The 23,592-nt window shown below is 53.3% G+C and overlaps 9 protein-coding genes across 9 annotated transcripts; 5 read left to right on the forward strand and 4 right to left on the reverse strand.

The window, feature by feature from the left end:
- Positions 1 to 268: 268 nt before the first annotated feature.
- Positions 269 to 1,481, forward strand: SFH5 (Non-classical phosphatidylinositol transfer protein (PITP); the record flags this gene model as incomplete). Its single annotated transcript, XM_049344526.1, has 2 exons — positions 269 to 987; positions 1,049 to 1,481. 2 exons carry the CDS (start codon positions 269 to 271, stop codon positions 1,479 to 1,481), a joined length of 1,152 nt encoding a protein of 383 aa, XP_049198180.1.
- Positions 1,482 to 1,740: 259 nt separating this feature from the next.
- Positions 1,741 to 3,385, reverse strand: J4E93_006615 (uncharacterized protein; the record flags this gene model as incomplete). Its single annotated transcript, XM_049344527.1, has 2 exons — positions 1,741 to 3,016; positions 3,069 to 3,385. The coding sequence occupies 2 exons, from the start codon at positions 3,383 to 3,385 to the stop codon at positions 1,741 to 1,743; spliced, it is 1,593 nt and encodes a 530-aa protein (XP_049198181.1).
- A 502-nt stretch (positions 3,386 to 3,887) lies between these two features.
- On the reverse strand, positions 3,888 to 5,915 carry J4E93_006616 (uncharacterized protein; the record flags this gene model as incomplete). Its single annotated transcript, XM_049344528.1, has 1 exon — positions 3,888 to 5,915. One exon carries the CDS (start codon positions 5,913 to 5,915, stop codon positions 3,888 to 3,890), a length of 2,028 nt encoding a protein of 675 aa, XP_049198182.1.
- A 2,096-nt stretch (positions 5,916 to 8,011) lies between these two features.
- Positions 8,012 to 9,863, reverse strand: J4E93_006617 (uncharacterized protein; the record flags this gene model as incomplete). Its single annotated transcript, XM_049344529.1, has 5 exons — positions 8,012 to 8,695; positions 8,749 to 9,182; positions 9,235 to 9,288; positions 9,335 to 9,700; positions 9,770 to 9,863. The coding sequence occupies 5 exons, from the start codon at positions 9,861 to 9,863 to the stop codon at positions 8,012 to 8,014; spliced, it is 1,632 nt and encodes a 543-aa protein (XP_049198183.1).
- A 1,811-nt stretch (positions 9,864 to 11,674) lies between these two features.
- J4E93_006618 (uncharacterized protein) lies at positions 11,675 to 13,182 on the forward strand (the record flags this gene model as incomplete). The annotated part of the gene is made up of 2 exons (XM_049344530.1): positions 11,675 to 12,724; positions 12,775 to 13,182. 2 exons carry the CDS (start codon positions 11,675 to 11,677, stop codon positions 13,180 to 13,182), a joined length of 1,458 nt encoding a protein of 485 aa, XP_049198184.1.
- A 1,153-nt stretch (positions 13,183 to 14,335) lies between these two features.
- Positions 14,336 to 16,180, forward strand: J4E93_006619 (uncharacterized protein; the record flags this gene model as incomplete). The annotated part of the gene is made up of 4 exons (XM_049344531.1): positions 14,336 to 14,578; positions 14,627 to 14,662; positions 14,724 to 15,048; positions 15,099 to 16,180. 4 exons carry the CDS (start codon positions 14,336 to 14,338, stop codon positions 16,178 to 16,180), a joined length of 1,686 nt encoding a protein of 561 aa, XP_049198185.1.
- A 742-nt stretch (positions 16,181 to 16,922) lies between these two features.
- On the forward strand, positions 16,923 to 17,987 carry J4E93_006620 (uncharacterized protein; the record flags this gene model as incomplete). The annotated part of the gene is made up of 3 exons (XM_049344532.1): positions 16,923 to 17,202; positions 17,259 to 17,507; positions 17,560 to 17,987. The coding sequence occupies 3 exons, from the start codon at positions 16,923 to 16,925 to the stop codon at positions 17,985 to 17,987; spliced, it is 957 nt and encodes a 318-aa protein (XP_049198186.1).
- Positions 17,988 to 18,390: 403 nt separating this feature from the next.
- J4E93_006621 (uncharacterized protein) lies at positions 18,391 to 19,938 on the forward strand (the record flags this gene model as incomplete). The annotated part of the gene is made up of 3 exons (XM_049344533.1): positions 18,391 to 18,855; positions 18,903 to 19,292; positions 19,357 to 19,938. The coding sequence occupies 3 exons, from the start codon at positions 18,391 to 18,393 to the stop codon at positions 19,936 to 19,938; spliced, it is 1,437 nt and encodes a 478-aa protein (XP_049198187.1).
- Positions 19,939 to 20,307: 369 nt separating this feature from the next.
- J4E93_006622 (uncharacterized protein) lies at positions 20,308 to 22,489 on the reverse strand (the record flags this gene model as incomplete). The annotated part of the gene is made up of 4 exons (XM_049344534.1): positions 20,308 to 21,138; positions 21,188 to 21,793; positions 21,861 to 22,100; positions 22,160 to 22,489. 4 exons carry the CDS (start codon positions 22,487 to 22,489, stop codon positions 20,308 to 20,310), a joined length of 2,007 nt encoding a protein of 668 aa, XP_049198188.1.
- Between the last annotated feature and the right edge of the window lie 1,103 nt (positions 22,490 to 23,592).

Consider the following 23,592-nt stretch of genomic DNA (forward strand, 5'->3'; position numbering starts at 1 on the left):
TGTATTGAAATTGCAGAATGAATTATGTTAGCAGACAATACAGACATCTGCAGTAATGCTGCATCAATTCATATGGTTGCTTTGTTGTCGTGAAACTGCAAAAGAAAGTTATGCGGTCTCTTCCTTGTCCAAGCTGATACCAGGACTGGGGACGCGCAGCGGTTCCGGAGTTTAGGGAACGATCTCGAATGATCTCCGGACACTTTGAAACAATTCCCCAACCCAACGTTGACAGCACAGCTAACACGCACTCGTAACGCACATCAAGATGGCAGCGAAGCCCGAAGACGTGAGCACAGCACCCACGGAAGGCGCCGGTCTCTTCAGTGGAGCAGGCGGCCCGGAGAAGCAGCCCGAACCTACTCCTGTAGCCGACTCTGCCGACAAGAAGGACGATGGAGATGCCGTCGACAGCGCAACCGCAGCGGTAGCGGATCTTTCGGTCGACGAGAAGAAAGAGGAAGCAAAGCCGACAGAAGTCACACCTGAAGCTACTGCCCCAGCTCCCGAGGCCGCTCCCGAGGCCGCTCCCATCGCCGCATCCAGCGACGCCAAACCCGAGCCCAGCACCGTAACACCCACCCAAGGCCCCATTTGGCCAGAGACCGCACCCGACCACCCGCTCACGAAGTTCTACGATGCCTTCGAAGCCCTCACCACCGAAGCTCAACACAATGAAGTCTACGGCATCGAACTGAGCAAGTCGAAGCCCTTCCACACCAAGCTCATACTACAAAAGTTCCTCCGCGCCAACCAGAATGATTTGGAGAAAGCCAAGTCACAGCTGCTTGACACGCTGAAGTGGAGGAAGGAGTTTGATCCTATCAAGGCAGCAGGAGAGACGTTCGCGAAGAACAAGTTTGATGGATTAGGATACGTACTTGAGGTTGAGGGTGTACCAGAGAGCCCCAACAAGAAGGATATCGTTACCTTCAACATCTATGGAGCTGTCAAGGACAACAAGGCTACCTTTGGCGATCTAGATGGGTATGCTTCCCCCATTCCCAACCTCATACAATAAACAAGACTATGCTAACAGAACCCACAGCTTCCTCCGCTGGCGCGTAGGCCTCATGGAGAAGTCCGTCCAAGCGCTCAACCTGCCCGCCGCCACAACACCCATCCCCAACTTCGGCGAAGGCCCCGACCCATACCAAGGCTTCCAAATCCACGACTACCTCCAAGTCTCCTTCCTCCGCCGCGACCCCCTCGTCAAAACGGCAACCAACAAGACTATTGAGATACTAGGACGCCACTACCCTGAGACGCTGAGCAGGAAGTTCTTCGTTAATGTACCTGTGGTCATGGGCTGGCTGTTCAATGCGATGAAGTTGGTTGTGGCCAAGGAGACGAGCAAGAAGTTTGTTGTTCTGAGCTATGGTAATCAGCTCGCTGCTGAGCTGGGTAAGGGTGTTCCGAAGAGCTATGGTGGTGAGAGGGGAGAGTTGGCTGAGTGCGCTGAGGGTATGAAGATGGAGTGATGATACAAGCTGCATGAACTGGTGGTATGGAGAGGGGAAGATTGTAATGGTAGGAGACGGAGGAAGCGACTCAGCGTGCTTGTTTAGCTTAGGCCTTGTTATACCCCACTCAAAACTGTTCGATCCTTTCGAGAGCAATGTAGTCAGGAATAAATGTTTTCATACTAAACTAAAATACTGCATAAGTACTTGTGACTTCGAAACGCATTGTCATCGTGCTCAATGAGCAAAAGCTGTATGCGTAAACAGTTGGATATCATTACTCTTCTTTGCCTTCATCTTCTCTCGGCACCGCCGCTCTGTCAACCCAGCCCTCACCCCGTAACACACCTAAGCCCTTCCTCGCAACGCCACTGTTGACCGATCTGGGCGATATCTCGTACAGAGCATTAACCGTCGCCAAACTGACAACGAAAAGCAGAACATCCCCGTTCTTGAAACCCTTCCACCACCCCCTCTTAACACCCACCTTCCACATGGAATCAATCGACATCCTCGCCGTATACAGGAAGTTGCCCCTTCCACCTTTTCTCTCCAAGAAGGCCCAGAGTCCGCCTATAAAGCCACCCAGGAACCAGCGTTGCGTTGACAAGAAGGCTCGAGGAAGTATGTTCTGGAACAGGCAGATGGATCCCCAGCTCGTTCCTATGGCGCCAGAGAGGAAGAGCGACATGCGCAATATACGCTTAGCCAGACTGTTCAACGAGGCAATGGGAGCGGAGAGGAAGGCCTTGTACTTTGTGATGCTCATGGCTGTGAAGAAGAGCGTGAAGAAACGAGCGATCTTGGGGAAGGCTTGGATCCAGTATTGGACGTAGGTACGTAGACAGGACGGGTCCTGCGGGTGGAGCAAGGCGCATGACAGGGACTTGATCGCTGGATGTGCGGGAGACGTTATCGGAGAGATGGACGTCAGTCGCTTTGGTAACGTTTCAGCATTGGGGAAAAGGATGGGCGATACAAAGGGTGGCCAGCGCTGTCGCGAGATCTCTGCTAAGTTGTCCACTATGTCGAAGGTGCCTGGCCACGGCGCTGTGCTGGGATAGTCTTCGGGGCGTTTCTGTATGTACTCTGGCGAGTTCTTCAAGATATGGTCTCCAAATCCAGAGGGGAAACAGTCGCGGTCGAAGACGAATGCGTGCAATAGCTGCCCACAAACGACTGGCATGATCATCCAAGAGCCGAACCAACTGGGCCTGTTCTTCATGTATCCTAGTTCCTCTAGGTAGTTGTAGCCAAACTCCAGAGCCCTTGTCATGATGTAGATGGCGATTGTGACGCGCAGCTGATCCCCTGGGTACACAGCGAGGAAGAAGCCTGCTAAGCTGGATCCAATGGCCGGTGCCAACTTGGATGTCAAGGAACGTGCTATGCGTGGATTCCGCCGCCGGAACGACTTGCCTTCATGGCTGAGTAGGCTCTCGCGGATGCGCACGAAGATGCGCCGGAGCAGGCGGTGGGAAAGGAGTATGAGGGCGAGGGAGCTGCTGAGGCGGACATTGGACGACTTGAAAACGGAGGTTCTGGGTTGGTTCCTAAGGGAGTGTTAACGCGCACCTTCTTGAAAGCGAAAGGACGTATGCCCACCTGTTCGCTGTCCCACGCGACAGAAGCCTGGTCTTGACCACTTCCCATGCCTTCAGCCCCGAGAAGGTCACGATGCCTAACCGCAGTGCCGCGCGGAAGGCGGCTACATTGTAGTCATCCGGGCCCTTGACAATGGCATCGTATTGCTTCGGGGTTATGGTGCGCTTCTTGACAACTGGGGCGCGCGAAAGGAGGTATTGATGCAGCAGCTGGTACTCCTTTGCCGAGATGGTGTAGCGGAGCGCATTGCGCAATATTGGGTCGATCGGTTGCGATTTACCGGGGCCCGGCGTGGGCTGCGATGCGCCAGACGACATGGTGGGCGTCGTGATTAGTATTCGGGCTCATAGTTCGAGGGGCTGTTGTTATTGTCATCAGACGGCACACGCGGAGTCTGGGGAAGCTAGCATTGATGACGATCCCTGGAGGTTGCGCACAGGAGCCGCTCTTGATGGACCTCGGCACATGGCGATCTACATACCCCCATCTTCTCACATGCGAACGGCACTTCTTAGTCTGGAGCTACCTTAGCTCAGAGAGCTATCTCATGGTCCACATATTGGTGTCTACAAAGGCTTGATCTGTATGCGCATCTCTTACCGCACGTTGCGCAAACGAACATCATCACGAGAGAGCGGCTGTGAATTGTAAATCACATATGTATACTTGTCTATATACTCTATGGTTCCAAGGGAACCCCATGTATTACACCATCGCTTCTTCAGATGCGGGCTGTGTATCATGTTTCGAACTAACCGCTAAATACAAACAGTGAAAACATAGAAAAGGAAAGCTGCACTACATTAAAATGTATAGCGTCTACAATGCGAACAAGGCGAGAGCCGCACCGAACAGAGCACCCTTGGGCACAACGTTGAAGGGCGAGGCAGCGCCAGTGAACTCAGCTGGCGAAGAGGGACGGATGGCACCAGTACCCGTGGCAGTACCCATCGGGACAGTGGCGGTTCCCATGGTAGAGGGGATGGGGTAAGGCGCACCACCGGCAGGTGTGGTGGCAGCTGGGGTCTGAGGAGGCTCAGCAGTGCCGGGAACAAGAGCAACGGGCTCAGTTGGGTTGGCGCCGGCAGAGGCGGGCTGAGTGGTGAAGTGAACTTGAGGGACGGTGAGAGTAGTTGTGCCGAATGTGATGGTAGTGCAAGGTGTCTCCCCAGCAGGGGTCTCGCCAGCAGCAGTGGTGGTGCCAACGATCTCGGTCATAGTCGCAGAAGAGACAGCAGTGGTGATGACAGGAGTCTCGCCGGCAGCGGTAGTGGTGCTAGCAGCAGGAGTCTCATCAGGGTAACCGGGGCCGTACGCGCTGGAAGCAGGGGCAGAGGGAGCGGCAGAGCTCTCACCACCAGCAGGGGGAGCGGGAGGAGCAGAAGGAGCAGCAGGGGTAGGGTTCAAAGGAATGTATGAAGGGCAGTCTCCAACAATGGAAGGGTTCTCCGGGACATGCTGGGCACAGATACCAATGAAGTATTGCAGACCCTTGCTAATCTCGTCGTCGCTACCGCAGCGGGCAGAGATACAATCGATAACGTTCTTGGTGAACTCAGGCTTGAGGCAGTAGCAGTTGGAGTCGGTGTTGTCCTTGCAGTCTGGGGCGGAGATCTGGAGCCACGAGTTCATGCACTTGGGAACCGAGTCGGTGATGTCGACGGGAGGATAGCTGGGGCTGGAAGGCTGAGGAGCGGCTGAGCTGGTAGCAGGGACAGCAGATGTGACAACGGCAGACGAAACAGCGGCGGAGGAGACAACAGCGGAGGAGGCTACGACAGTGGATGACTGTTCGCAAGACTCTCCGTAGCCGCAGCCAGCAGCAGCAGAGCTCTCGGATGTGGGTGGCACAACAACGGTGGAAGACTCCGGTTGGGGGGTAGCAGTGCTGATGGAAGGAACCGACGCCGGGTAGCTGGTGATCTCCACGGCGGAGGAAGCTGGGGGAGTGTAGGCGGGCATGGAGCTGTTGGTGTAGGGAGCGCCCGAAGATGCAGGTGTCTCAGCAGGTGGGCATCCCTCTCCACCGTACTGTCCACACTCGTTGGCAGAAGTGGCGGGGGTCTCGACAGCGGACGAAGAAGCAGGGGTCTCGACAGCAGATGAGATGACGGTAGTCTCTATGGCAGAGTAAGCCGTAGTCTCAACAGCGGAAGAAACAGCGCTGGAGGCTGGGGCAGTCGACGACTCGATGGCGATGGTGGAAGACTGAACCTCGCTTGAGGCGGGGACCTCAGGTGGAGGCGGCGGCGAAGGAGGCGAAGGAGGAGTGTATGGTTTCTCAGCGTCACAGTCGAAGCCGATGTTGTGGAAACCGATCTCGCAAGACTCCTTGTCACCCTTGTAGTGAGATCCAAGGTAGACCTCGACGGACTTTGCACCACCACACTGGGTGTTCTGCAGTGTTGATCCACCAGCCGAGCAGCTGCTGTGTTGCTTGCAGATGGATCCGTCTCCCATCTTATAGTGGAGCTCGAGCTCAGCGTCGAACTCAGCCGAGACGTCCATGTGAGTAATGGAGAAACCGCGCTGGGCACAGCCAAATGCAGCGGGCTTGTTCTTCTGGATGGTGTTCTTGATGCACTTGTTTCCAAAGGTACGCTTGCTCAGAGAGTCCCGCTTGCCAAAGGAGTTTGAGCATTTCCAGCCCCCAGAGAAGTCGAAGTCGCCATAGTTGCCGACATCCTGGCCATCGATGAGATCGGCCCAGTTGAAGCCGCCCTTCTGCTTATCGTCGCAGACGTTGTTGCTGTAGTCGGGAGTGCCGAAGTTGTCGAAGAAGTTCCAGGTGGCGGCGGCTTGTTGAGCGGCGAGGCCAGTGACCAAGAGAGCGTATGTTGACTTCATGGTGATATATAAACGTCGAAATCGAATTTAGGTAGTAAAGCGAATATCAATGTATGTTGTAGTTGGACCTTAACGAATGACGGTCTAACAAGAGAACAAAGTCAAAAAGAGTGCGACTGTGTTCGTCTTGGGAAGCGAAAGTAGCAGCAAATGCAATGCTGTGATTAGAAAACAAAGCGTGTGTAGATGCACTGAGGGGAAGGACGAAGGGTCAAGATATACTTCTACCACCAGCGCTCGTTCGAAACAAGCCGTCTCGAAACATTTCTAAAGGATTGGTCCACCGAGGGCCTCCGACTCGCATGCTCAGCCACGATCAGAACGACTCGCCCAAGGAGGTTCCATGTCGGTCGTTGTCGCGCGCTCTGCAGGTCCACTCGGCAGTAGGGTCGTCGGTTACAAGATGGCCTGGCTAAAGGTGGTGGATCCCAGTCGGATGGCTTTGGCGTGAGCAGATCGTAAGCGAACAGGGGCGCTTTCCGAAACGCCCTAAATAGCCCACCGGAGTAGACTATCATGCAGGTACGAGCCAATGGCGTCGGCAGTGTATATTTTGGCAAGCCAAGAGCGTCAAGTATATTGTGCGGCAGGCCAACGACTGGTCGGGGTCCAGTGTCAGTCGTACGGGTAGAAACGCAGAGCCGCAGGCTGTCGACAGGTCATCGCAACCCAGCTCTGTTGCCTTTCGGATCACCTTCAGTAGCAATACTTCGAATGCACCAATGCCGTACATACGGGCATCTGGAGGGTTCCATTCTTGCCCACCTCCTGCGTCGTCTCCACTCCGTTCATTCTCCTGCATTCGTCCAGAGCCGTATTGCCTAGCCAAGTCGATCTCCGTTGCCTGTATTTCCTTTTTGGGCGGAGCCGCCGACCAACTATAGCCATGACGCTGTCGTTCTGAAGAATATGCACGGGCGTGTTTCATGGGTGTTCCGCCATCGCTGCGGCCAACGAGCGTCAGGAACAACAAGCTTCGAGTGACATACATCCTAGGCCCATCGGAAGGTCGTGTCTCAAAGGCTTGGTTGCTTTATTGTAAGGAGCGCGGCATGAACGAGAGCTTTGAAGTGCCGTGGGAAAGCCATCGGCTCGTCGTGTCAACACCTCAGGTACTTCTGGTCGAGTTGGGCGGGCAAGCGAGCCCATGGATGGAGATGCGCGATTCATCGGCCGCAAACAACTCAACATCCCTCTGCAAATCAATACTGTGCACTATCGAAAAGCTGATCTGACTTCTAAATGGAGGTCGCGGTTGCCTGCCTCTCAGACATTGCGCATCATGCAAGGATAAGACGACAAGCTTTAGAGACATGGCGCACGGGTACCTTGCAGCGTGTGGAACAGGGCAAAAAGATGTCGTGAACGGCCGGGAGTGGCGGTGTCAGCTCGGAACACAGGCGCAGACGATCCATGGATGGCTTCGTGAACGCGGGAATGACGGCAGTGTTCGCGACTCGCGATGAACCGTGCGACGAGCTGTCACGACACGAGTACACACGCGAACTCGGCTATGTGATGAGCTTGGGTTTATCGAAGGCTTTCAGAGTATTATGGAGTAGCACAGAAGATGGCAACAACCCTCCATCCTTCAGCTGAAGAGCTGTTTCGATTACATCTCACTACCTCGGGGTATTGTCGGGTTGCCCTTTCGGAGAGCCCTGACACGTTGCTATTCTCGTACTCCCCGTGTCCATGGCATCCCAGCCGTTTCAAGAATTCATCCGTGATGGAGGACCTCGCATGAACGACCGACTTTATGCTATGTTCTACCCCAGTGCTCTCAGCTGCACACTCGAGAACGGCAGTTACTGTGACTTGGGCCTGTGGAAAATGTGTCGTATTGTTCTTGTTGCCAAACATGCGAATAATTACAGTGATCTATGCCAATGTGAATACAGTAAACGCCAAGAGACCTATGCTAAACGCCAATGCCTTGTGTTCTGGTATCGTTGCCGTTGTACCCAAGACGCCGAGGAGCAAGCTCGCTTTTTACAAGCGAGTCGATGTGGAAAAACGAACAAACAAAAATGCCATGCCAACTTCTCGTCTATAATCAAACTGATCCTTATCATGCGCGAGACCTGCTGCACCGATTACTCTTGATCTTCTACTACAATGCGAACCACTTCGCTCCGACGACGCTCCTTGGTCAAATAGTCGCTAGCCACGTTACGCACTCGAGCGCGACACTCATGCGCTGCGCGATTGAGAAAGGGCACCTGAAGAGCTCCGCAAATTGCGACCAGAGCGGAACCCCACCAAGCTAAAGGTGTGAAGTGAAGCTCGATAGAGAGGCCGTAAAGCAAACCGGCGATGGGACTTGCTACTGTGCGGCAGGCAGCGCCGGTAGATGCAGCCAACCCGTTGATTCTTCCAAGATGCGATCTGTCGGGCGTAGCTTCTTTGATCATGATCAGAAGAAGGGGGAAGGCGAGAATCGACGTCAAGTTTCGTACGGTCAAGCAAGCGAACAGACCAGGATAGAGCAAGTTCTCAGGAAGAAGCTGCAAGAAAGGAACAATGAAGTATGCGATCGGATGTGCCAGTGTGACCATGAGAAGCAGACGCCATACGCCAAAGCAATCCGCCAGTAGAGGGAAGACGAAACCCTGGATCGCGAGCTGGATGATGCCGTTGAGGGAAAGAATAATGCCCACATTCTGGATGGGTATGCCAAGACCACCTCCCAATGACGAAGGCGAAAGGTCGAGCGCGTTCATGTCATCGTCGGCGCGTTTGTCTTGGAGGAAGATGGGGAGCAAGTGATCGTATGTCATCTAGTACACGATTAGCCGGCTGTTCGTTCGTTGTGACGGACTAGGAGACTTACGGAATGATACGTGAAGATACCTAGCGCTACGACGAACATGATGACTGGACGTGTGAAGACCTTTTCACTCGTCGGAGATTCTACCCAGTCGCCGTTGGAGCGCACGCGCCAGATCTCGTCGTGTTCGACTTCCACGGCGTTGAAGGTGCCATAAGATTCTGCGGTCAGGTTCGCGGACGCATCGGCCGTCGCGCCTTGAGCTGGCAGAAGAGGTGTCTCTGCAACAGCCGCATCGTATTGTTCGAAGTAGCCTCGTGGCTGCTTGTCCGGGTGAGTCTCCTCTAGAAGGAAGTATGCCATGAAGATGGAGAGCAGAAGCAAGGAAGCACAGATGATATTTGGAAGTAGGTAGGGGAACCTCGCAAAAAGACCTGTGGGGCTGAAGACAGATGGAAAGTTACGAGCGGGCTCAGCAAAGTATCCGCCAATCGACGCTGTTGTAATCAGTACAAATAAGCAGGAGTCGATGGATTGATCTTGTCTTACGGCCAATGATAGTACCAATGCTCCAGACGAATGGCATGACTGCGTACGCCTTTGCTGCTTCTAGTTAGCAACGCCCGACATAGTAACTTTGGTCACTTACGTTCATGCTCTGGTCGCTTCACCAATTCTCCAACCATGGTCTGGATGACGCCAATGTTGCCATTGAGTGCGCCACCGATGATTCGTCCAAGGAGCGCGACCCAAAAGTTTGGAGCTAAGCCAACAAGTAGCAAAGAGGACATTGTCCCAAGACATCCAAGTATGACAACGGGTTTTCTACCTATGCGATCGGAGACTGAGCCCCAATACATGCCTGAACATGCTTCGGCGAGGGAGAAGGCAGAGATGAGCAGACCGGCGAAGAACGGTGCGTTCGTTTCAGACCCAACTTGGAAGTTGGTGACGAGTTTCCATGCGTATGGAAGTATCGAAGTAAGGGCAATTGGCTCTGCGACTCGTACCAGCGCTGGAGTGTGCTGTCAGTGCGTGGCTCGGGCGAACAACAACTAGTGTCGGTGACATGGGAAAACCATACCTAGGAGGCCGAGCTGAGCGGCGGGAAATTTGTCTTGGGTGGCTTCGGGGGCATCTTGAGGGCTTGTTCTTCGGTTCTTGGTAAGAAATGACATTCTGCAACCTGATTTGGTTCTTACGGCTTCGCCAACACGCAGTCGTCGTCTAGCTCGGGGGTGGCTTGCTATGTGAGTAGAGCTTTCTCTGCGTTTGGCCTTGAATGACCCAGTGACAAACAAAATACGCACGAAGGCCGGGAACAAAGGTTGTGCGATGGCGGTGTGTGTGGTACAAGAACGCAGAAGGTAGAAGAGGGAAAGTTCTGGCACCTGGGTCGGTGCCACCTGCCGTCCAACCAGCGGGTGCACTAGAACAAGACGATCGGCAGTCCTTGGCGAGCATATTTCTCTGCTTTTCTATCTACACTCATTGGCCTGCTCAACACAAGACCTTCTCACTCGCGGTTGTCCATCTCGATGTCTACTTGACTTTCACATACCCGCTGATTTTCCCGCAAAGATGCCGCTGGAGCGACATTGGGGAACCTTGTTGTTCTATTCCCCGGTGAGCCCCACAAGGCGCGGTGGCAATAGTCAAACGCTAAACTTGGAAGCGACTTAGTGTCAATGGCCGTTTCCGCGGCTCATTTGCTTCGGGTGCCATCAACTGATCAACCGTCGAACGTCATCTTTACTATGACAATCGCTTGCCCATTTTTGCATCGTCTCCCGAAATCTTGTCTCCAGCCATCCCACGAACCGGGTACCAAGCACAACATGGAAAGTCCAGACACCAAAACCACCTTCAAGCCCCGGACGGCCAAGGACGAGCTAATTGTTGCCCTGCATTCGAGCCAATCAAGACCCGGCTGTACCTTTTTGCAACACCACCAGCTTAGATGTAGTGCTACACGCCTCGATACGCTATCTTCTCGCGATAGGAAGTTTGCATATAGCCTCCCAAAATCATTCGCAATCCTCAAAGCTATGCGATCATGCATTCCGGTGTCAAAACGCATATGTGTGTGCCTGCGAATAATTGCAACTACCAGCCACTGCTCTTAACTGACAAGAAGCTACCAGTCCAATTTGTAAGTGTCGTGTTAACATTGATAAGACAGGAAGGAGGATAGTCAAAGGTTCATCGAATCCGCTACAATAACTACACGTCCCGGAGTATTCGATTCCGTGCAACAGGAAGCATTACGACTGCGTGCTTTTGTCGCGTGCCTTGTGCCGCCTCAGCCTTGGAGGGAGCACCAGCCTAGTGTCTAGCGCCCGCTCTGGTCCCACCTCCCTCCCGCTGACCACGGCATTACCTTGTCGACCGCATCTCTCACACTACTCCGACGAACTCTTTTGATGACAGACATCTAGCATGCTCAGCTAATACGTCACACCTAGCACCGCTTTTCGGGTGGCTCAAGGACGTTGCCAAGCGGCCAATCCCGGCGCGAAGAATTTCTCGAAGACTTTTACGTGATATGTGGAGCTCGCGACGACACGGTCACGTCTCAGCGCAAACTATTACTCACGATGACCCACACTTCTCATCAAAGTTCAGGACCCTTTCTGCACTGGCACTACGCAGCGAGGATGTTTTCTGATACCTATGCCGCATGTAGCCTCCTCGTGCTCATTCCCCCACAAACTACACTCCGCTATGGCAGGCTTGACAGCGGATCCGTTGAAGGTGCGTCATGCTACCCAGAATTCAAGTCAATATGTGCATTAGTCGCCGGGAGGCGATCACCCAGGATCTGCTCGGCCACTAGCACACGTTACGTCTTAGGATGATGACCCAGAGGTCCGATACAGGAGGCGAGGAGATTCAAAAGACCCAGCGTCGCCGCTCCTCGCTACCGAGTCACATTTCGTTCATTGCATTTTGAGACCCTGTAACACGTTATTACGGTCGAACTTCAACCATGGGTCTGAAAGCCTTCCTCAAGAAAGAGCCCCAAACGCCTTCCAACGGCGATGTTGCTTCTCACACGACCGCGTCGGATAAAGACGACATGGAGGCATACGGACACAACACCGACATAACGACGGGATGGACAGGCGACGGATTTGCTGGAGCGACCGAGTATCCAAACGCTCCGGGAGAGAACTACCGTACACTGGGCCGATGGCGAGCGTGCGTGATCCTGATCACCATCGAAGTCGGAATCGGAATCCTCAGCTTGCCCTCCGCTTTAAAGACGCTCGGTCTGATCCCCGGTATTATCGCAATCCTCGGGTTCGGTGGTCTGACGACCTATTGCGGTTACATCCTTCTCCAGTTCTACAGGAAATATCCCATGGTCACCAATCTGGTAGACTGCGCGTTGTACGTCGGAGGAAAGCCATTCGAGTGCTTCCTTGGAATCGCATTCGTTTTCAACCTCGTCCTTATCTGCGCTTCCGCCAACATCACTTTGTCGGTCGCCCTCAACACACTTTCGCGCCACGCCCTCTGCACGGTGGCTTTTTTAGCTTTCCCTCATATTCTCTGCTGGCTGCTCTGCATCCCACGAAAGCTCTCTTTTGCAGCCGCAGCTAGCTGGGTCTGCACGATTTCCATCGTAGCTGCAGTTCTGATCGTCATGATCGCGCTTGGTGTCGGTGGACCACAAGCTCCGCCAGGTTTCGAGGCCAAGATAGTTCTGGTCGGAAAGCCTAGCTTTGTAGAGGCTGTCAATGCTCTGCTCAATGTCGCCTTTGCTTTCGCGGGAAACCAAAGCTTCATCAGCGTTATGGCCGAAATGCGGGACCCATCCAAGGACTTCGCCCCTGCTCTTTTCATGCAGAAGTCCTTCGAGGTTGTAATCTACATCGTGGTCGCCTGTGTCATCTACGGTCTGGCAGGCGATGCTGTTACTTCTCCAGCGCTTGGTTCAGCGCCAGAATTGACGGCTAAGATTGCTTACGGCATTCTTATCCCTTCTGTATTGGGAACTGGCCTGATTATCGGTATTACTGCCATCAAGTTCATGGTACGATCTCTTTTACCGTAAAAAAGAAGACAAAGCTAACGTCTACGTAGTACATCACTATCATGCGTAACATGAAGCCCGAGGCTGTTAACGTACACAATGCCTTCACCTGGACCCTTTGGATTGGCCTCGGTGCCCTCTTCTGGATCGTCTCCTTCGTCATTTCCAACGCGATACCGATCTTCTCATCTATCCTCAATATTTCGTCTGCCATCTTCATCTCATGGTTCACCTTCGGGCTCACGAGCATTTTCTGGCTACATCTGAACTGGAAGACACAGTGGAGCTCACCACGGAAGAAGGCTGTAGCGGCTGTCAACTACGCTATCATGATGGTGACTCTTTTCCTGATGATAGGAGGGCTGTACACATCATTGAAGGCGCTTATTGACATCTACAATGACCCTAATAGCACGTTGAACGGACCGTTCACTTGCGCAGATAATAGTATATTTTAGATGATATCACGTAGTCGAAACGATAGTCTATCACTTCACGCCCAAGTCCTTGCTATACACGATCAACGGCGAGTTCTCTCCAGCCTGATTCCATATGTAATGGAGTTTGATTCGAGAAACCTCTTTGTGATGGAGGCTGCTTCGAAAGGAGTACCGGCCACTTGCAGAGCGGAGGCATTTGCGGTTGTTACCCCAGGCCCGGCCCCAGAACGATTAGGCTGGTGGAGCCCTCATCTGTTAGTATGCGTGTGCTGTCCAAAACCACTGATGCCTAGCTCAATCACATCGCCGCATGCATATCTGCCTAGGTCAAGTACCGCGGATGGCAGACCGAATGGAGTTGTCGCGGCGACAAAATTCTCGCAACCCGAAATGAAGAGAAAGGACTAAGACAGTTCTGGTGAGGCCGATTCTGTGTGAATCGCGATGTGCACCACAATTACCAATACTACCGAGTAAGGAACCTTGGCGATAGGACAGAAAGCTGAGTCGGTAGAAGAGCCTCATGGAGCGGATGCCTGTTCCGATGGTAGAATGCCGTAGTGTCTCCGATGGAGTTGCCGAATGCTTTTGTAGACCTTCTGTCTTGTGTATGCATCCCAGTATTTACTGCGCATTTAGTACGTGCGTCTCCACTCAATGCCATAAGAGTATCTCAAAGATCCCGTGTGTCGTGTGCCGCGATCAAAGTGGAAAGGAGAGGATCTCTGGGGGCCAAAACACCGGGGATAGTCTGAGCCCCAGACTCAGAAATGCCGTTGGGGTGTGCCTTTCCTGCACCCCACAGCATCGTCCAGATTGCCACGCTAAGAGGCATCTGGAGGTCTGCGGGTAAACATCGGGTCGAGTCTGTCCAATAGCGAACCCGATCGTGCGTGCTTCTCCACCTCCCGAGAAAACCAACGAGTGTCACGATGTCATGATCCCCGCAAAACTCCATCCTCGGTTCGGACCATTTTCATTTTTGGCGTTAGATACCGTCATACCCCGGATTCAAGGACGGAGCGGCAGATGTCTAGTCGCGCTGGACGACACGAACTTTATCCCCCGAGACGAGGCTACCGAGCAACAGCGAGCTAAGGCTTGTCACTATAAAGCATGGCTGAGTTTACCGATTGCTTGGGCTTGATCCCATCTGTCATCGCTTGTCAAGATGTTGCGCAACTCTCTAGCGGCCGCGCTGTTCCTCGGCCTAGCAGCTTCCGAAGCTGCTGTGCCCACTGCTCAGACGAAGAACGGAACATACGTCGGCACACACTCTGCCGAGTATGATCAGGACTTCTTCTTGGGTATTCCGTATGCCCAACCGCCTGTTGGAAGTCTTCGCTTCAGGAACCCTGTCAGCCTCAATGCTTCTTGGGATGAGGCAAAGCCGGCGACGCAGTACTCTACTGAGGTACATACCTTGATCTGACGTATAGGGCATGGCTAACATACCTTGCAGTGCTACGGATATGGATCTGATCAATGGAACTACCCGGTAGGTTTTGAATAAACCAAACAGCCATTTCGCATACACTGACCTGGTTTCCTGATGTTAGATATCGGAAGACTGTCTGTACCTGAACGTTATCCGCCCGGCAGGATGCAGTGCAGAGGACAAGCTTCCAGTCGCATTCTGGATCCATGGAGGCGGTTTCTCCCAAGGAGGAGGTATCGATCAGCGCTACAACATGTCCTTCACCGTGGAGAACGCTCAAAAGATCGGAAAGCCCATCATTGGTGTTACCATCAACTACCGACTATCTGCCTGGGGCTTCCTGAGTGGAAGTGAAGAAGTCAGGGACACTGGCAACCTCAACCTCGGCCTGAGGGATCAGCGCCTGGCACTGCAATGGGTGCAGGAGAACATTGAAGCTTTCGGAGGTACGTTTTCCTATTGGAACACATGAACCGCATAAATTGACAGGAAACAGGGGATCCAGAGAAAGTTACCATATACGGCGAGAGTGCTGGTGGGGCGTCTGTTGGCTTCCACTTGACAGCCTACAGTGGACGCGATGACAAGCTCTTCCGTGGTGCTATCATGCAGAGTGGTAACCCTATCAACTTCGGCCGTCTTCCCGATCCAGCAGTAGGCTACGCCGACATGTACAACGAGCTCACTCGCCGAACAAACTGCGCAAACACCACCAGCCCACTTGAATGTCTCCGCCAGCTCCCCGCAGAGCAGCTCAACACTGCACTCAATACGACGACCCCGACTTTCAACATCACGAACTTCATGCCTTGTCTGGATGGTGACTTCATCCAGAAGCGCACTTCGCTCCAGCTCAACACAGGCGAGTTCGTTCATGTCCCAATCATTTCGGGTGCCAACTCGGATGAGGGCTCGGCCTTCAGCCCTGCGCCTGTGAACTCCACCGAGGATCTTCGTACCTTCATCATGGCAGACGGAGTTCCTGCCAATTTGATAGAGCAACTGCTTGCAGCGTACCCTAACGATCCTTCGGTCAACGTGATTCAAAGCTTGGGTAACCTCACGCTGGGCCCTGAATGGGGACCGGAGTATCGCCGCTCAGCGTCCTACTTTGGTGATCAGGTCTTCATCGCCAACCGCAGATTGACCTGCGAGACATGGGCTGCTGCCAACATTTCTGCATACTGCTACCGTTTCAACGCCATCCCGGCTGGTCTTCCCGCCGCAGTCGGTGTCACACATTTCCAAGAAGTTTCGTTCGTGTTCCTCAACCTACAGGGTGTCGGCTACCTGCCTGCTGCCGCTCCTCCGTTCGAGAACAAGACGGAAAACTACCGCGATCTTTCCAGATTCATGAACAGCAACTGGGTCAGCTTCATCCACGACCTTGACCCCAACGCATGGAGGGAGACGTACGACTACAATGGAACAGAGGCCATGTGGGCTCCGTACGACAACGCCAACCCAATGGACATGGTTTTCGACGCCAATGTCACAAGTTATTTGGAGCCGGACACATACAGGAAAGAGGGTATGGCGCTGATCAACGCCCATAACTACGATGTGTATGGTCGATGAGCAGCCACAAGCTGTAGTAAATAGCGACTACCGTACATAACTGCACATAATCACTCCGAATCAAGAAACCATCTAATTATTTCTCACCCCTTCTGGATCTGTCTGTCTTGTGCTCACATAGAATAGCGGGTCATCTTGACGTGAAAGCCATTTGGTCGCCTACACCGACGCACACGCGTTACTGTGATCTTATACGAAGGATGCGTTGGATGTCTCGCCTGACGCCCTATAAGGAGTTAGTATCATGTCAAGTCCTCAGCCTTGGCTATAGAGCGGAAAGTTGATCAACGTAAGCTGACCTGAGACGGAGGAAAGTTGCTTCGCCTGCGCCACGGCCCGTGAGGCCCCCCGACTACCCCAAGGCAACGTACGAGCTCAGCTCAGCCATCATTTCCTTAGGCAGAGACGAAGCTTCAAGCCATAACCCTCCGAAAAGTGGAGCAGGGGTGTCTGCGACATACGCCCCGCGTCGCAAGACGGTCCATAATGGGCATACGCGACTCGACATGCGACTCCTGATTTAGAATTACAAGCAGTACGTACAGGAACAGGCGATGATGGAGGAGTAACATAATGGCAGTGCAAGCCACCAACTCGATTATCTGTGCATCTCGAGTAGTACATATATGAGTAGATGAAGGTGTCATTGGCATGCTCATCTGAAACTCTTTCTTGAACGTTACAACCATTCGATAAGACAAATCTACTTTTACATCGACTCCTGCATACCAAAACGATAACAATGGGCGACACCGAACTCTGCGTTGATGTCTCGCCTGAGTGTCCAGTTGATGCTACGATTTATGGTTATACACCAAACCTCGCAGCCAACACTTTTTTTGCGGGTTTCTTCGGGCTCGCCCTCATCGCTCAGCTTTACTTTGGTATCCGCCACAAGACATGGACGTACATGATCGGCGTGGGACTGGGATGTTTGGCAGAATGCCTTGGATACATTGGCAGGATTATGCTCAACAGGAATCCCTGGGACAATACTGGATTCATTATTCAGATTGTCATGCGTAAGTTGCCACACCATTAGGTTTGGGAAGCTACCGTTACTAATGGTTGAGGGTAGTCATCTTCGCGCCTGCCTTTTTGGCCGCTGGTATCTACTTGACACTTAAGCATGTGGTCATCCAATTTGGCGAGGAGTGGAGCAGAGTCCGACCGAATTGGTACACGTATATCTTCATCGCTTGCGACATCTCTTCGTTGGTCATGCAGAGTGCGGGTGGAGCGCTGGCGGCCACGGCAGACCCAGGCGAGAGCATTGGAGACGTTGGGACGGACCTCATGATTGCAGGTATTATCTGGCAGGTTGTTGGTAAGTTTGATCTCGCATGCTTTACCATGAAAATCAGCTGACAACCGAATAGTACTGGTGATATTCGGCCTCCTCGTACTGGAGTACAGTACCCGCACCTATCACCGTCGCGATCAGCTCTCCGCTTCGGCGCTCAGGCTCTGGTCAAACCGACGCTTCCGATTCTTCTGCGGTGCTGTTGTAGTCGCATATACCGCTATATTTGTTCGATGCGTATATCGCATTCCTGAACTGCTCGGAGGCTGGGGAGGTGAACTCATGCGTAACGAGATTGAGTTCATTGTACTAGAGGGTGTGATGATTGCGATTACGGTGGCGGCGCAAACAGTATTTCATCCGGGACTGTGCTTCCCTGCGCTGGGCAATACCATAGGCAAGCAGAAGTACGTCAAAGCTGGTAAATCGGAGTCGGAAATCGAGATGATGCCAGGCGAGGCGGCATCTAGGAGGGATCCGTCGTACGCGGCTTCCAGGGCATAGACTGCGACATGAAGAAGGGAGACAATGGCCATCATGTGGTCCGATGTGGAGATGGAGTTATATTAGAGTCCGGCGTAAATCATACAGGCAAATGTCATGTTTCTCTAAGAATAGATGATCCGTTAAAAGATGGTGTAGGAGCAAGGGCGACCACCTGGGCAGTGATGCAATGCGCTTCCTTACTCGCGCTAGCGTCAAGCTAGGCCAGAACCGCGGCCTCTCACGAATTGATTGTCAACTTGCAGCATGCCATCTACTTACTCCACAAACATAATCGCGTCATTCTTAGCTACGTAGCTACAGTCGCGGGACTGGCTAGAGCAGGATGAACCCGCCCAACCCACCGAACAACGAATCTAGCGCTGGCAATGGCGCGCCAACTGCGATCGGCGGCGCAGCCACCATGTCGGCACCTCCGCATCCACATGCAGAACCGCAGTCGACAACACCCACTGCATGGTCGTCGCAAATGTCTACCTTTCCTACGACAAGCGGCACTGCTGGAAGCCCCAGCTTCGGCCAGTATTCGGCATCTACGGCCGCGATTCTCGAACGCATCCAAGGGAAGAACGGCCATGCCGCCGGCAGTGCTGCCTTTGAAGCGAAGCGGGCAGAGATCTTGCAGAGTTACGTGACCAGCGACAAACTACCGACGCCCCCGCCAGCGGCGAACACGGGACGTAGAGGAAGAGGGGGACGAGTTAGCACACCAAGTGGACTGAAGACGGAAGTCGGCGCATCACCGTCGGGCCCTTCCTCTGGTCGTGGATCCGGTAGAGGGCGAGGAAGGGGACGCGGTCGCGGTCGCGGAGGACGTGGAGGTAGAGGCGGCAAGCGGAAGCGGTCTGAGAGTGACGAGGAGAGCAATGTCAGTCGTTGTGGTGTGCTCGGGGACTGGGTGCTGACATGATGTAGAACGACAACGACGACTCGGACGTCTCAGACTCGTACACCCCACTACCCACACAAACCAAGTCCGGCCGAAGCGTCAACAAGCCCGTCACATTTGTACCCGTCATTCCAGAGCCAGCCAAGGGGGTGAAGCGGAGGAAGTCCACCAAGACACTACTCGCTGCGAAGTGCAAGACCTGTCACCGAGAGACGGACCCCTCGAACAACCGGATAGTATTTTGTGATGCGTGTAGTACCGCGTATCACCAATACTGCCATAACCCACCCATCGACAATGAGGTCGTCACAGTGCTGGAGAAGGAGTGGCTGTGTGGACCATGTATACGGGCCAAGCAGTCCGTCGTAGACGGCGCACAGGATCTGGTCGCTGCGGAGGACCTGAGTATAGATGAGGTAGGTCCACGCGATCGCTCCAAAAGAGCATCTTTGCCAGGACTTGGTATACTAACTCGAGCAGAAACGCGCATACTTCAATACCCTCCCACAAAATCAGCTAGTTGGCCTCCTTCTGACTGCTACGATCCGACATCCAGAACTACCCATATTCCCTCCGAATGTAAAGAGCCTGATACCCGAGACCTCAGCCATCAAGTCAGAAACGCCGCAACAACAACCCTTATCCACCCAACACTACACCAACTACCAACCCCCACCATCCTTTAACCTAGGTCAAATATCTTCGACTCCAAACGGCCACACAACTACAAGCCACACACCACAATTTTCATCTCATTCACACTCCGAGATGGACGCTGCAGAAGCACAACTCCTCGGCGAGAGCAGCCACCAGCCGCGCACAACAATAGATCTGGCAGGCAACCAGTACGAAGAAGACGACGGCTACGACACCGACCCACCAGCACACTACCCGAAAGCCGGCAACGGTCTCGCACGTACATTGCGGCCAGAGAGCGAAGATCTCAATTGGCTTGTCGACGACAACTTTGAGGTGTTCAGCCATAGTTACCAGGGAGACGGGACAGGGCTGGGCGCTGATGGCACACTGGATGGTATGGGAGATGGACAGAAAGTAGTTTAGGATGCTGCTGGAGAAGCCTCTACTAAGGAAACCGGTGACGATGAACTGTCGGATATGGATAGCGAGGATGTGGAGCGCTTGGTCGCTTTCACCAAGGGCAAAGAGCAACCTTCACTAAGGGACCTGTTGACGCAGCGAAAATGAAGCTCGAGAAGCAAGCATACAGTAATACAACTCAGCGTTATGGTCAGTCACCCTGCAATCGAGTAGTTCAGGCGAAGGAAAGTTCCTTGTATTACCCAGGAAAATTAAACATAAAGCGTGGTATCTCAAGAAGTATAGCTAAGCAAGAACCGGGCCCAGAACGGCCATATTAATCCAAACGCCAACCCGTGCATAACCTCGTTACGAAGCCATTAACGTCGTCACTCATTCATCGTCGATGCCGTATCCCCCCAACGTGCTTTCAGGATCTTGCCACTTCTTGCTCTTCAGGATCCTCATCTTCTTTATGGGACTCGCGGATCGCTGCATCGTCTCGCGCTCACTGGCCTCTAGTCTGGCCCGCAGCATCTCGTTTTCTCGCTCCAGTTCGTCGACCCGGTCGCGGAGTTCTGGGTCGGGGTCTTCGTACACCTTGATCTCTTGCTTCATCTGTGCCTTGGTTGCTCGGATGACGACGTCGATCTTGGAGTCGATGTGTGCTTGCTGGTTGTCTTGTTCGTTGTCTAGTGCCGTCTGCCATCTTCGGCGTTCTTGCTCGACAGCAGCTTCCATCTCGAGATAGCATTCGTCGCGGATCTCTTGCTCAAGATCGACCATGTGGTCTTCGGCTGCGGCCCAGGAAGATTCAGCTGCCTTCCTGCGAGCTGTCTCCTCGGTGAGGCGCAGAGCGAAGATTTCGATTTCCGAGGTAAGGCGTGCGATTTCGGCGTTGGCATATTCAAGCTCTTCTATTACAACCGAGGGCGTTGTGCGACCTGAAGGAGTCGCACGTCCTGAGGAGGCTGTACCAGGGCGCTTGAGAGGTACACCGATTGTGTCGGAGGTGGATGGCATTCGTGGCACGGTAACCTCGCGAGCGAGAGCGGAGTAACGGAGAATTTGCGACGTGGCGTTGTAGTCGCCTTTGGGATCTGCCGTCACGACCATGATGGACTTTTGAGGCTGACGGTGCGATTGTGTTTGACGGGCGGAGGCAGGGAACGAATTCGAGAAGAGAAGCTCCGTGAGTTTGCACTGGCGGAAGGGCACAATGTTCTGAGAGTATGTTAGTTAAAGTAATGATGAGACGGGTAGATACACGTACCTTTGAGCCTCCTTGGTTGTCTGACTGCATCTGCATACACTGGCCCAGATACATGAGAGACTCGTTGATCTTGCCAGCTTCCGCAAGCGTCTCACCGGCGGTCTTAGCATTGCGGGCACGCTCTGATCCTGCCAGGTCGACGATAGTGAGGTTGCTGCTTGACCAAGGACCTTGGCGTTCTGCGTCTCTCTTCTTGATCTCGATGTGGAAGAAGCCATGACTCCGGGAGCTCACAGCATTGCTTCCAGTGCCAGTGACCTTGCGCTCCATGAGACCTGTTTCCAGCACCATCATAGCTTCCTCGAAGCTTCCGCAAATGATCTTGGTGAGGCCAGCGACGACCTTTCGGTCTGGACTCTTTTCGGTGCTCTTGAAGAGGAGCGCCCTGCGCTTCACGTTTGGCTGTTTGTTCTTCAAGGCGTTTCCGCTCAAAAGGTCGAAGATGCGGTCGTTGTAGACTTCGTACATTGACATGACGATTGCATATTCTGCGCTCGGGTCTGTGGGTATCTGGATATCGGCCACCGAGGGTGATTGTGGGAGTGTAGATGGACGTGGCATTTTGTTTGACTTGTATGTGCTTCCTGTGGAGAATATACTACAATCCTATTGTTCTATTAGCACGCGTTCCTCAAGTTCTGCATTCTCCAGTATCAAATGGGGTTGGACTTACTGCCACGGGGGTTTGCGCGCGTGAATAGCGACCCGACTGGTTATTGTCGCCATACATGTTTTCGATGTATGCGGTCGCAGTGTACATTTGTGCTTCTGACACATCTGCATTTGCGAGCGAGGAGTACGCCGGGGCGCCATAGAGGGATTGTACGAGCTGCTCGTCGCATGCTTGGAAAATGACGTCCAGTGTCATCTGAACGAGGCCGCGCTGGGATTTGGTGCCAAGGATCGTGTGACTCTGTGAGCGCATTAACATGTGAGATGCAGACTTGTAGGCTTCGTTCAAGAGATGCATACCTTTCCAGAGCCAGTGCAACCCAGCGTTGCAAGAAGTCCATCCCGGCCGTGGTGGCCTGGTGCGCCCATGACACCTTCTATCATGGGAACCACACCAGTGCCCTTGAATAGATCCATTTGTCGCGCATCTTCCTCAAAGACTTGCGTGAAAGCGAACCGTTCAACAGCGCGCTTGCGTTTATCTTGGGTTGGCGGTTGTATCGTTATATGAGTTGGATGATGATTCTCGCTCTCTTCGACGCTGAGGAAGCGCGCACTTGCCGAGTTGGAAGGGCGCAGGCGCAGAAAGACATCGAATAGCGAACTTGAGGGTCGTGGTGGCGGCTCCATTGTGACTATGTTTTGTTTCTGGTTTGGCGATGCAGGCAAAATGTCAGTCGACGTTGGTGTACCAGATGCATGTGGAGCCGCTCGTGCACGCGCCCGTGTCGGTCAACATGGCCAGAACGCCGTTGCCCTGGACAACCGTCGCGTCGCTCATGAAACGCGGTGACGTAAGCCACGCGATCGCGCGGGGATGCGGAGTACAAAGAAGCTCGCCCTTTAGTCTCGACCTACTCTACTTTACAACTTACTAGCCCCCGACCTAAGATAGTGCAAATTCATTTCCTCCACTATGGACAACCTCCCAGCCGAAATACTTCTCTGCATCGCCGAGTGTAGCACCACCCTGCCAGAATTGCTCAAGTACAGACACATCTCGCGCCGTTTCAAGCAAGTTGTCGACGACAACTGCAAACCTCATGCTTTCTACCTGCTGCACCAGAGACCCTGTCCAGTAGCAGTTGACGATGCACTGCTTGCTATCCGCTTGAAGCGTATACCCTGGGAATCATGCTGCCATTACGACCACGCACGGGGCGACTATTCTTTCTACCCTTCAAAAGACTTCTTCGAGGCTGTTATGAATGAGACTGAAGTGCCGCCAGGCTGTCCCTCAATCCCAGCCGCAACTTGGTTCCAGGAGGTCGAGGCTGTCATGGACCTGTATCTGTTGGTATTGGCCTATATGTCTACCGGCAAGCATTGTCCGTTCAACGTTCAACGGACCTACCCTGGCGGCTATGATCTTGACCAAATTGACTCGCCCGACGAATGGCCAAAGCCCCAGACAGAAGCCATAATCCGGTCACGCTTCCGCCTGTTTGTCTTCACAACTGTATACGCACCACGTGTTTTTGTTGAGCCTCTTGCCAACGTTTCAGCCATAATAAACAACACTCCGACACCGAAAACTTGGACTACGAATCAATGGTGGATATCTTTATCAATGCAAGGAACGGCGAAATACCCTGTGTTTGAGATGTTTGGACTGCCCTTGGAGGAAAGAACTACAGACCCACTCTTTGATGGCTTTTTTGAGTGGCTGTACGCCCAGTCTGAACCCCGCGAATTCCTGGTGCTCCCTGATGGCTTCCAAGATCCAGCCGGGG

This window comes from Alternaria ventricosa (assembly GCF_023758065.1).
Source record: "Alternaria ventricosa strain BMP 2768 chromosome Unknown scaffold_11, whole genome shotgun sequence".
Classification (NCBI taxonomy): domain Eukaryota; kingdom Fungi; phylum Ascomycota; class Dothideomycetes; order Pleosporales; family Pleosporaceae; genus Alternaria; species Alternaria ventricosa.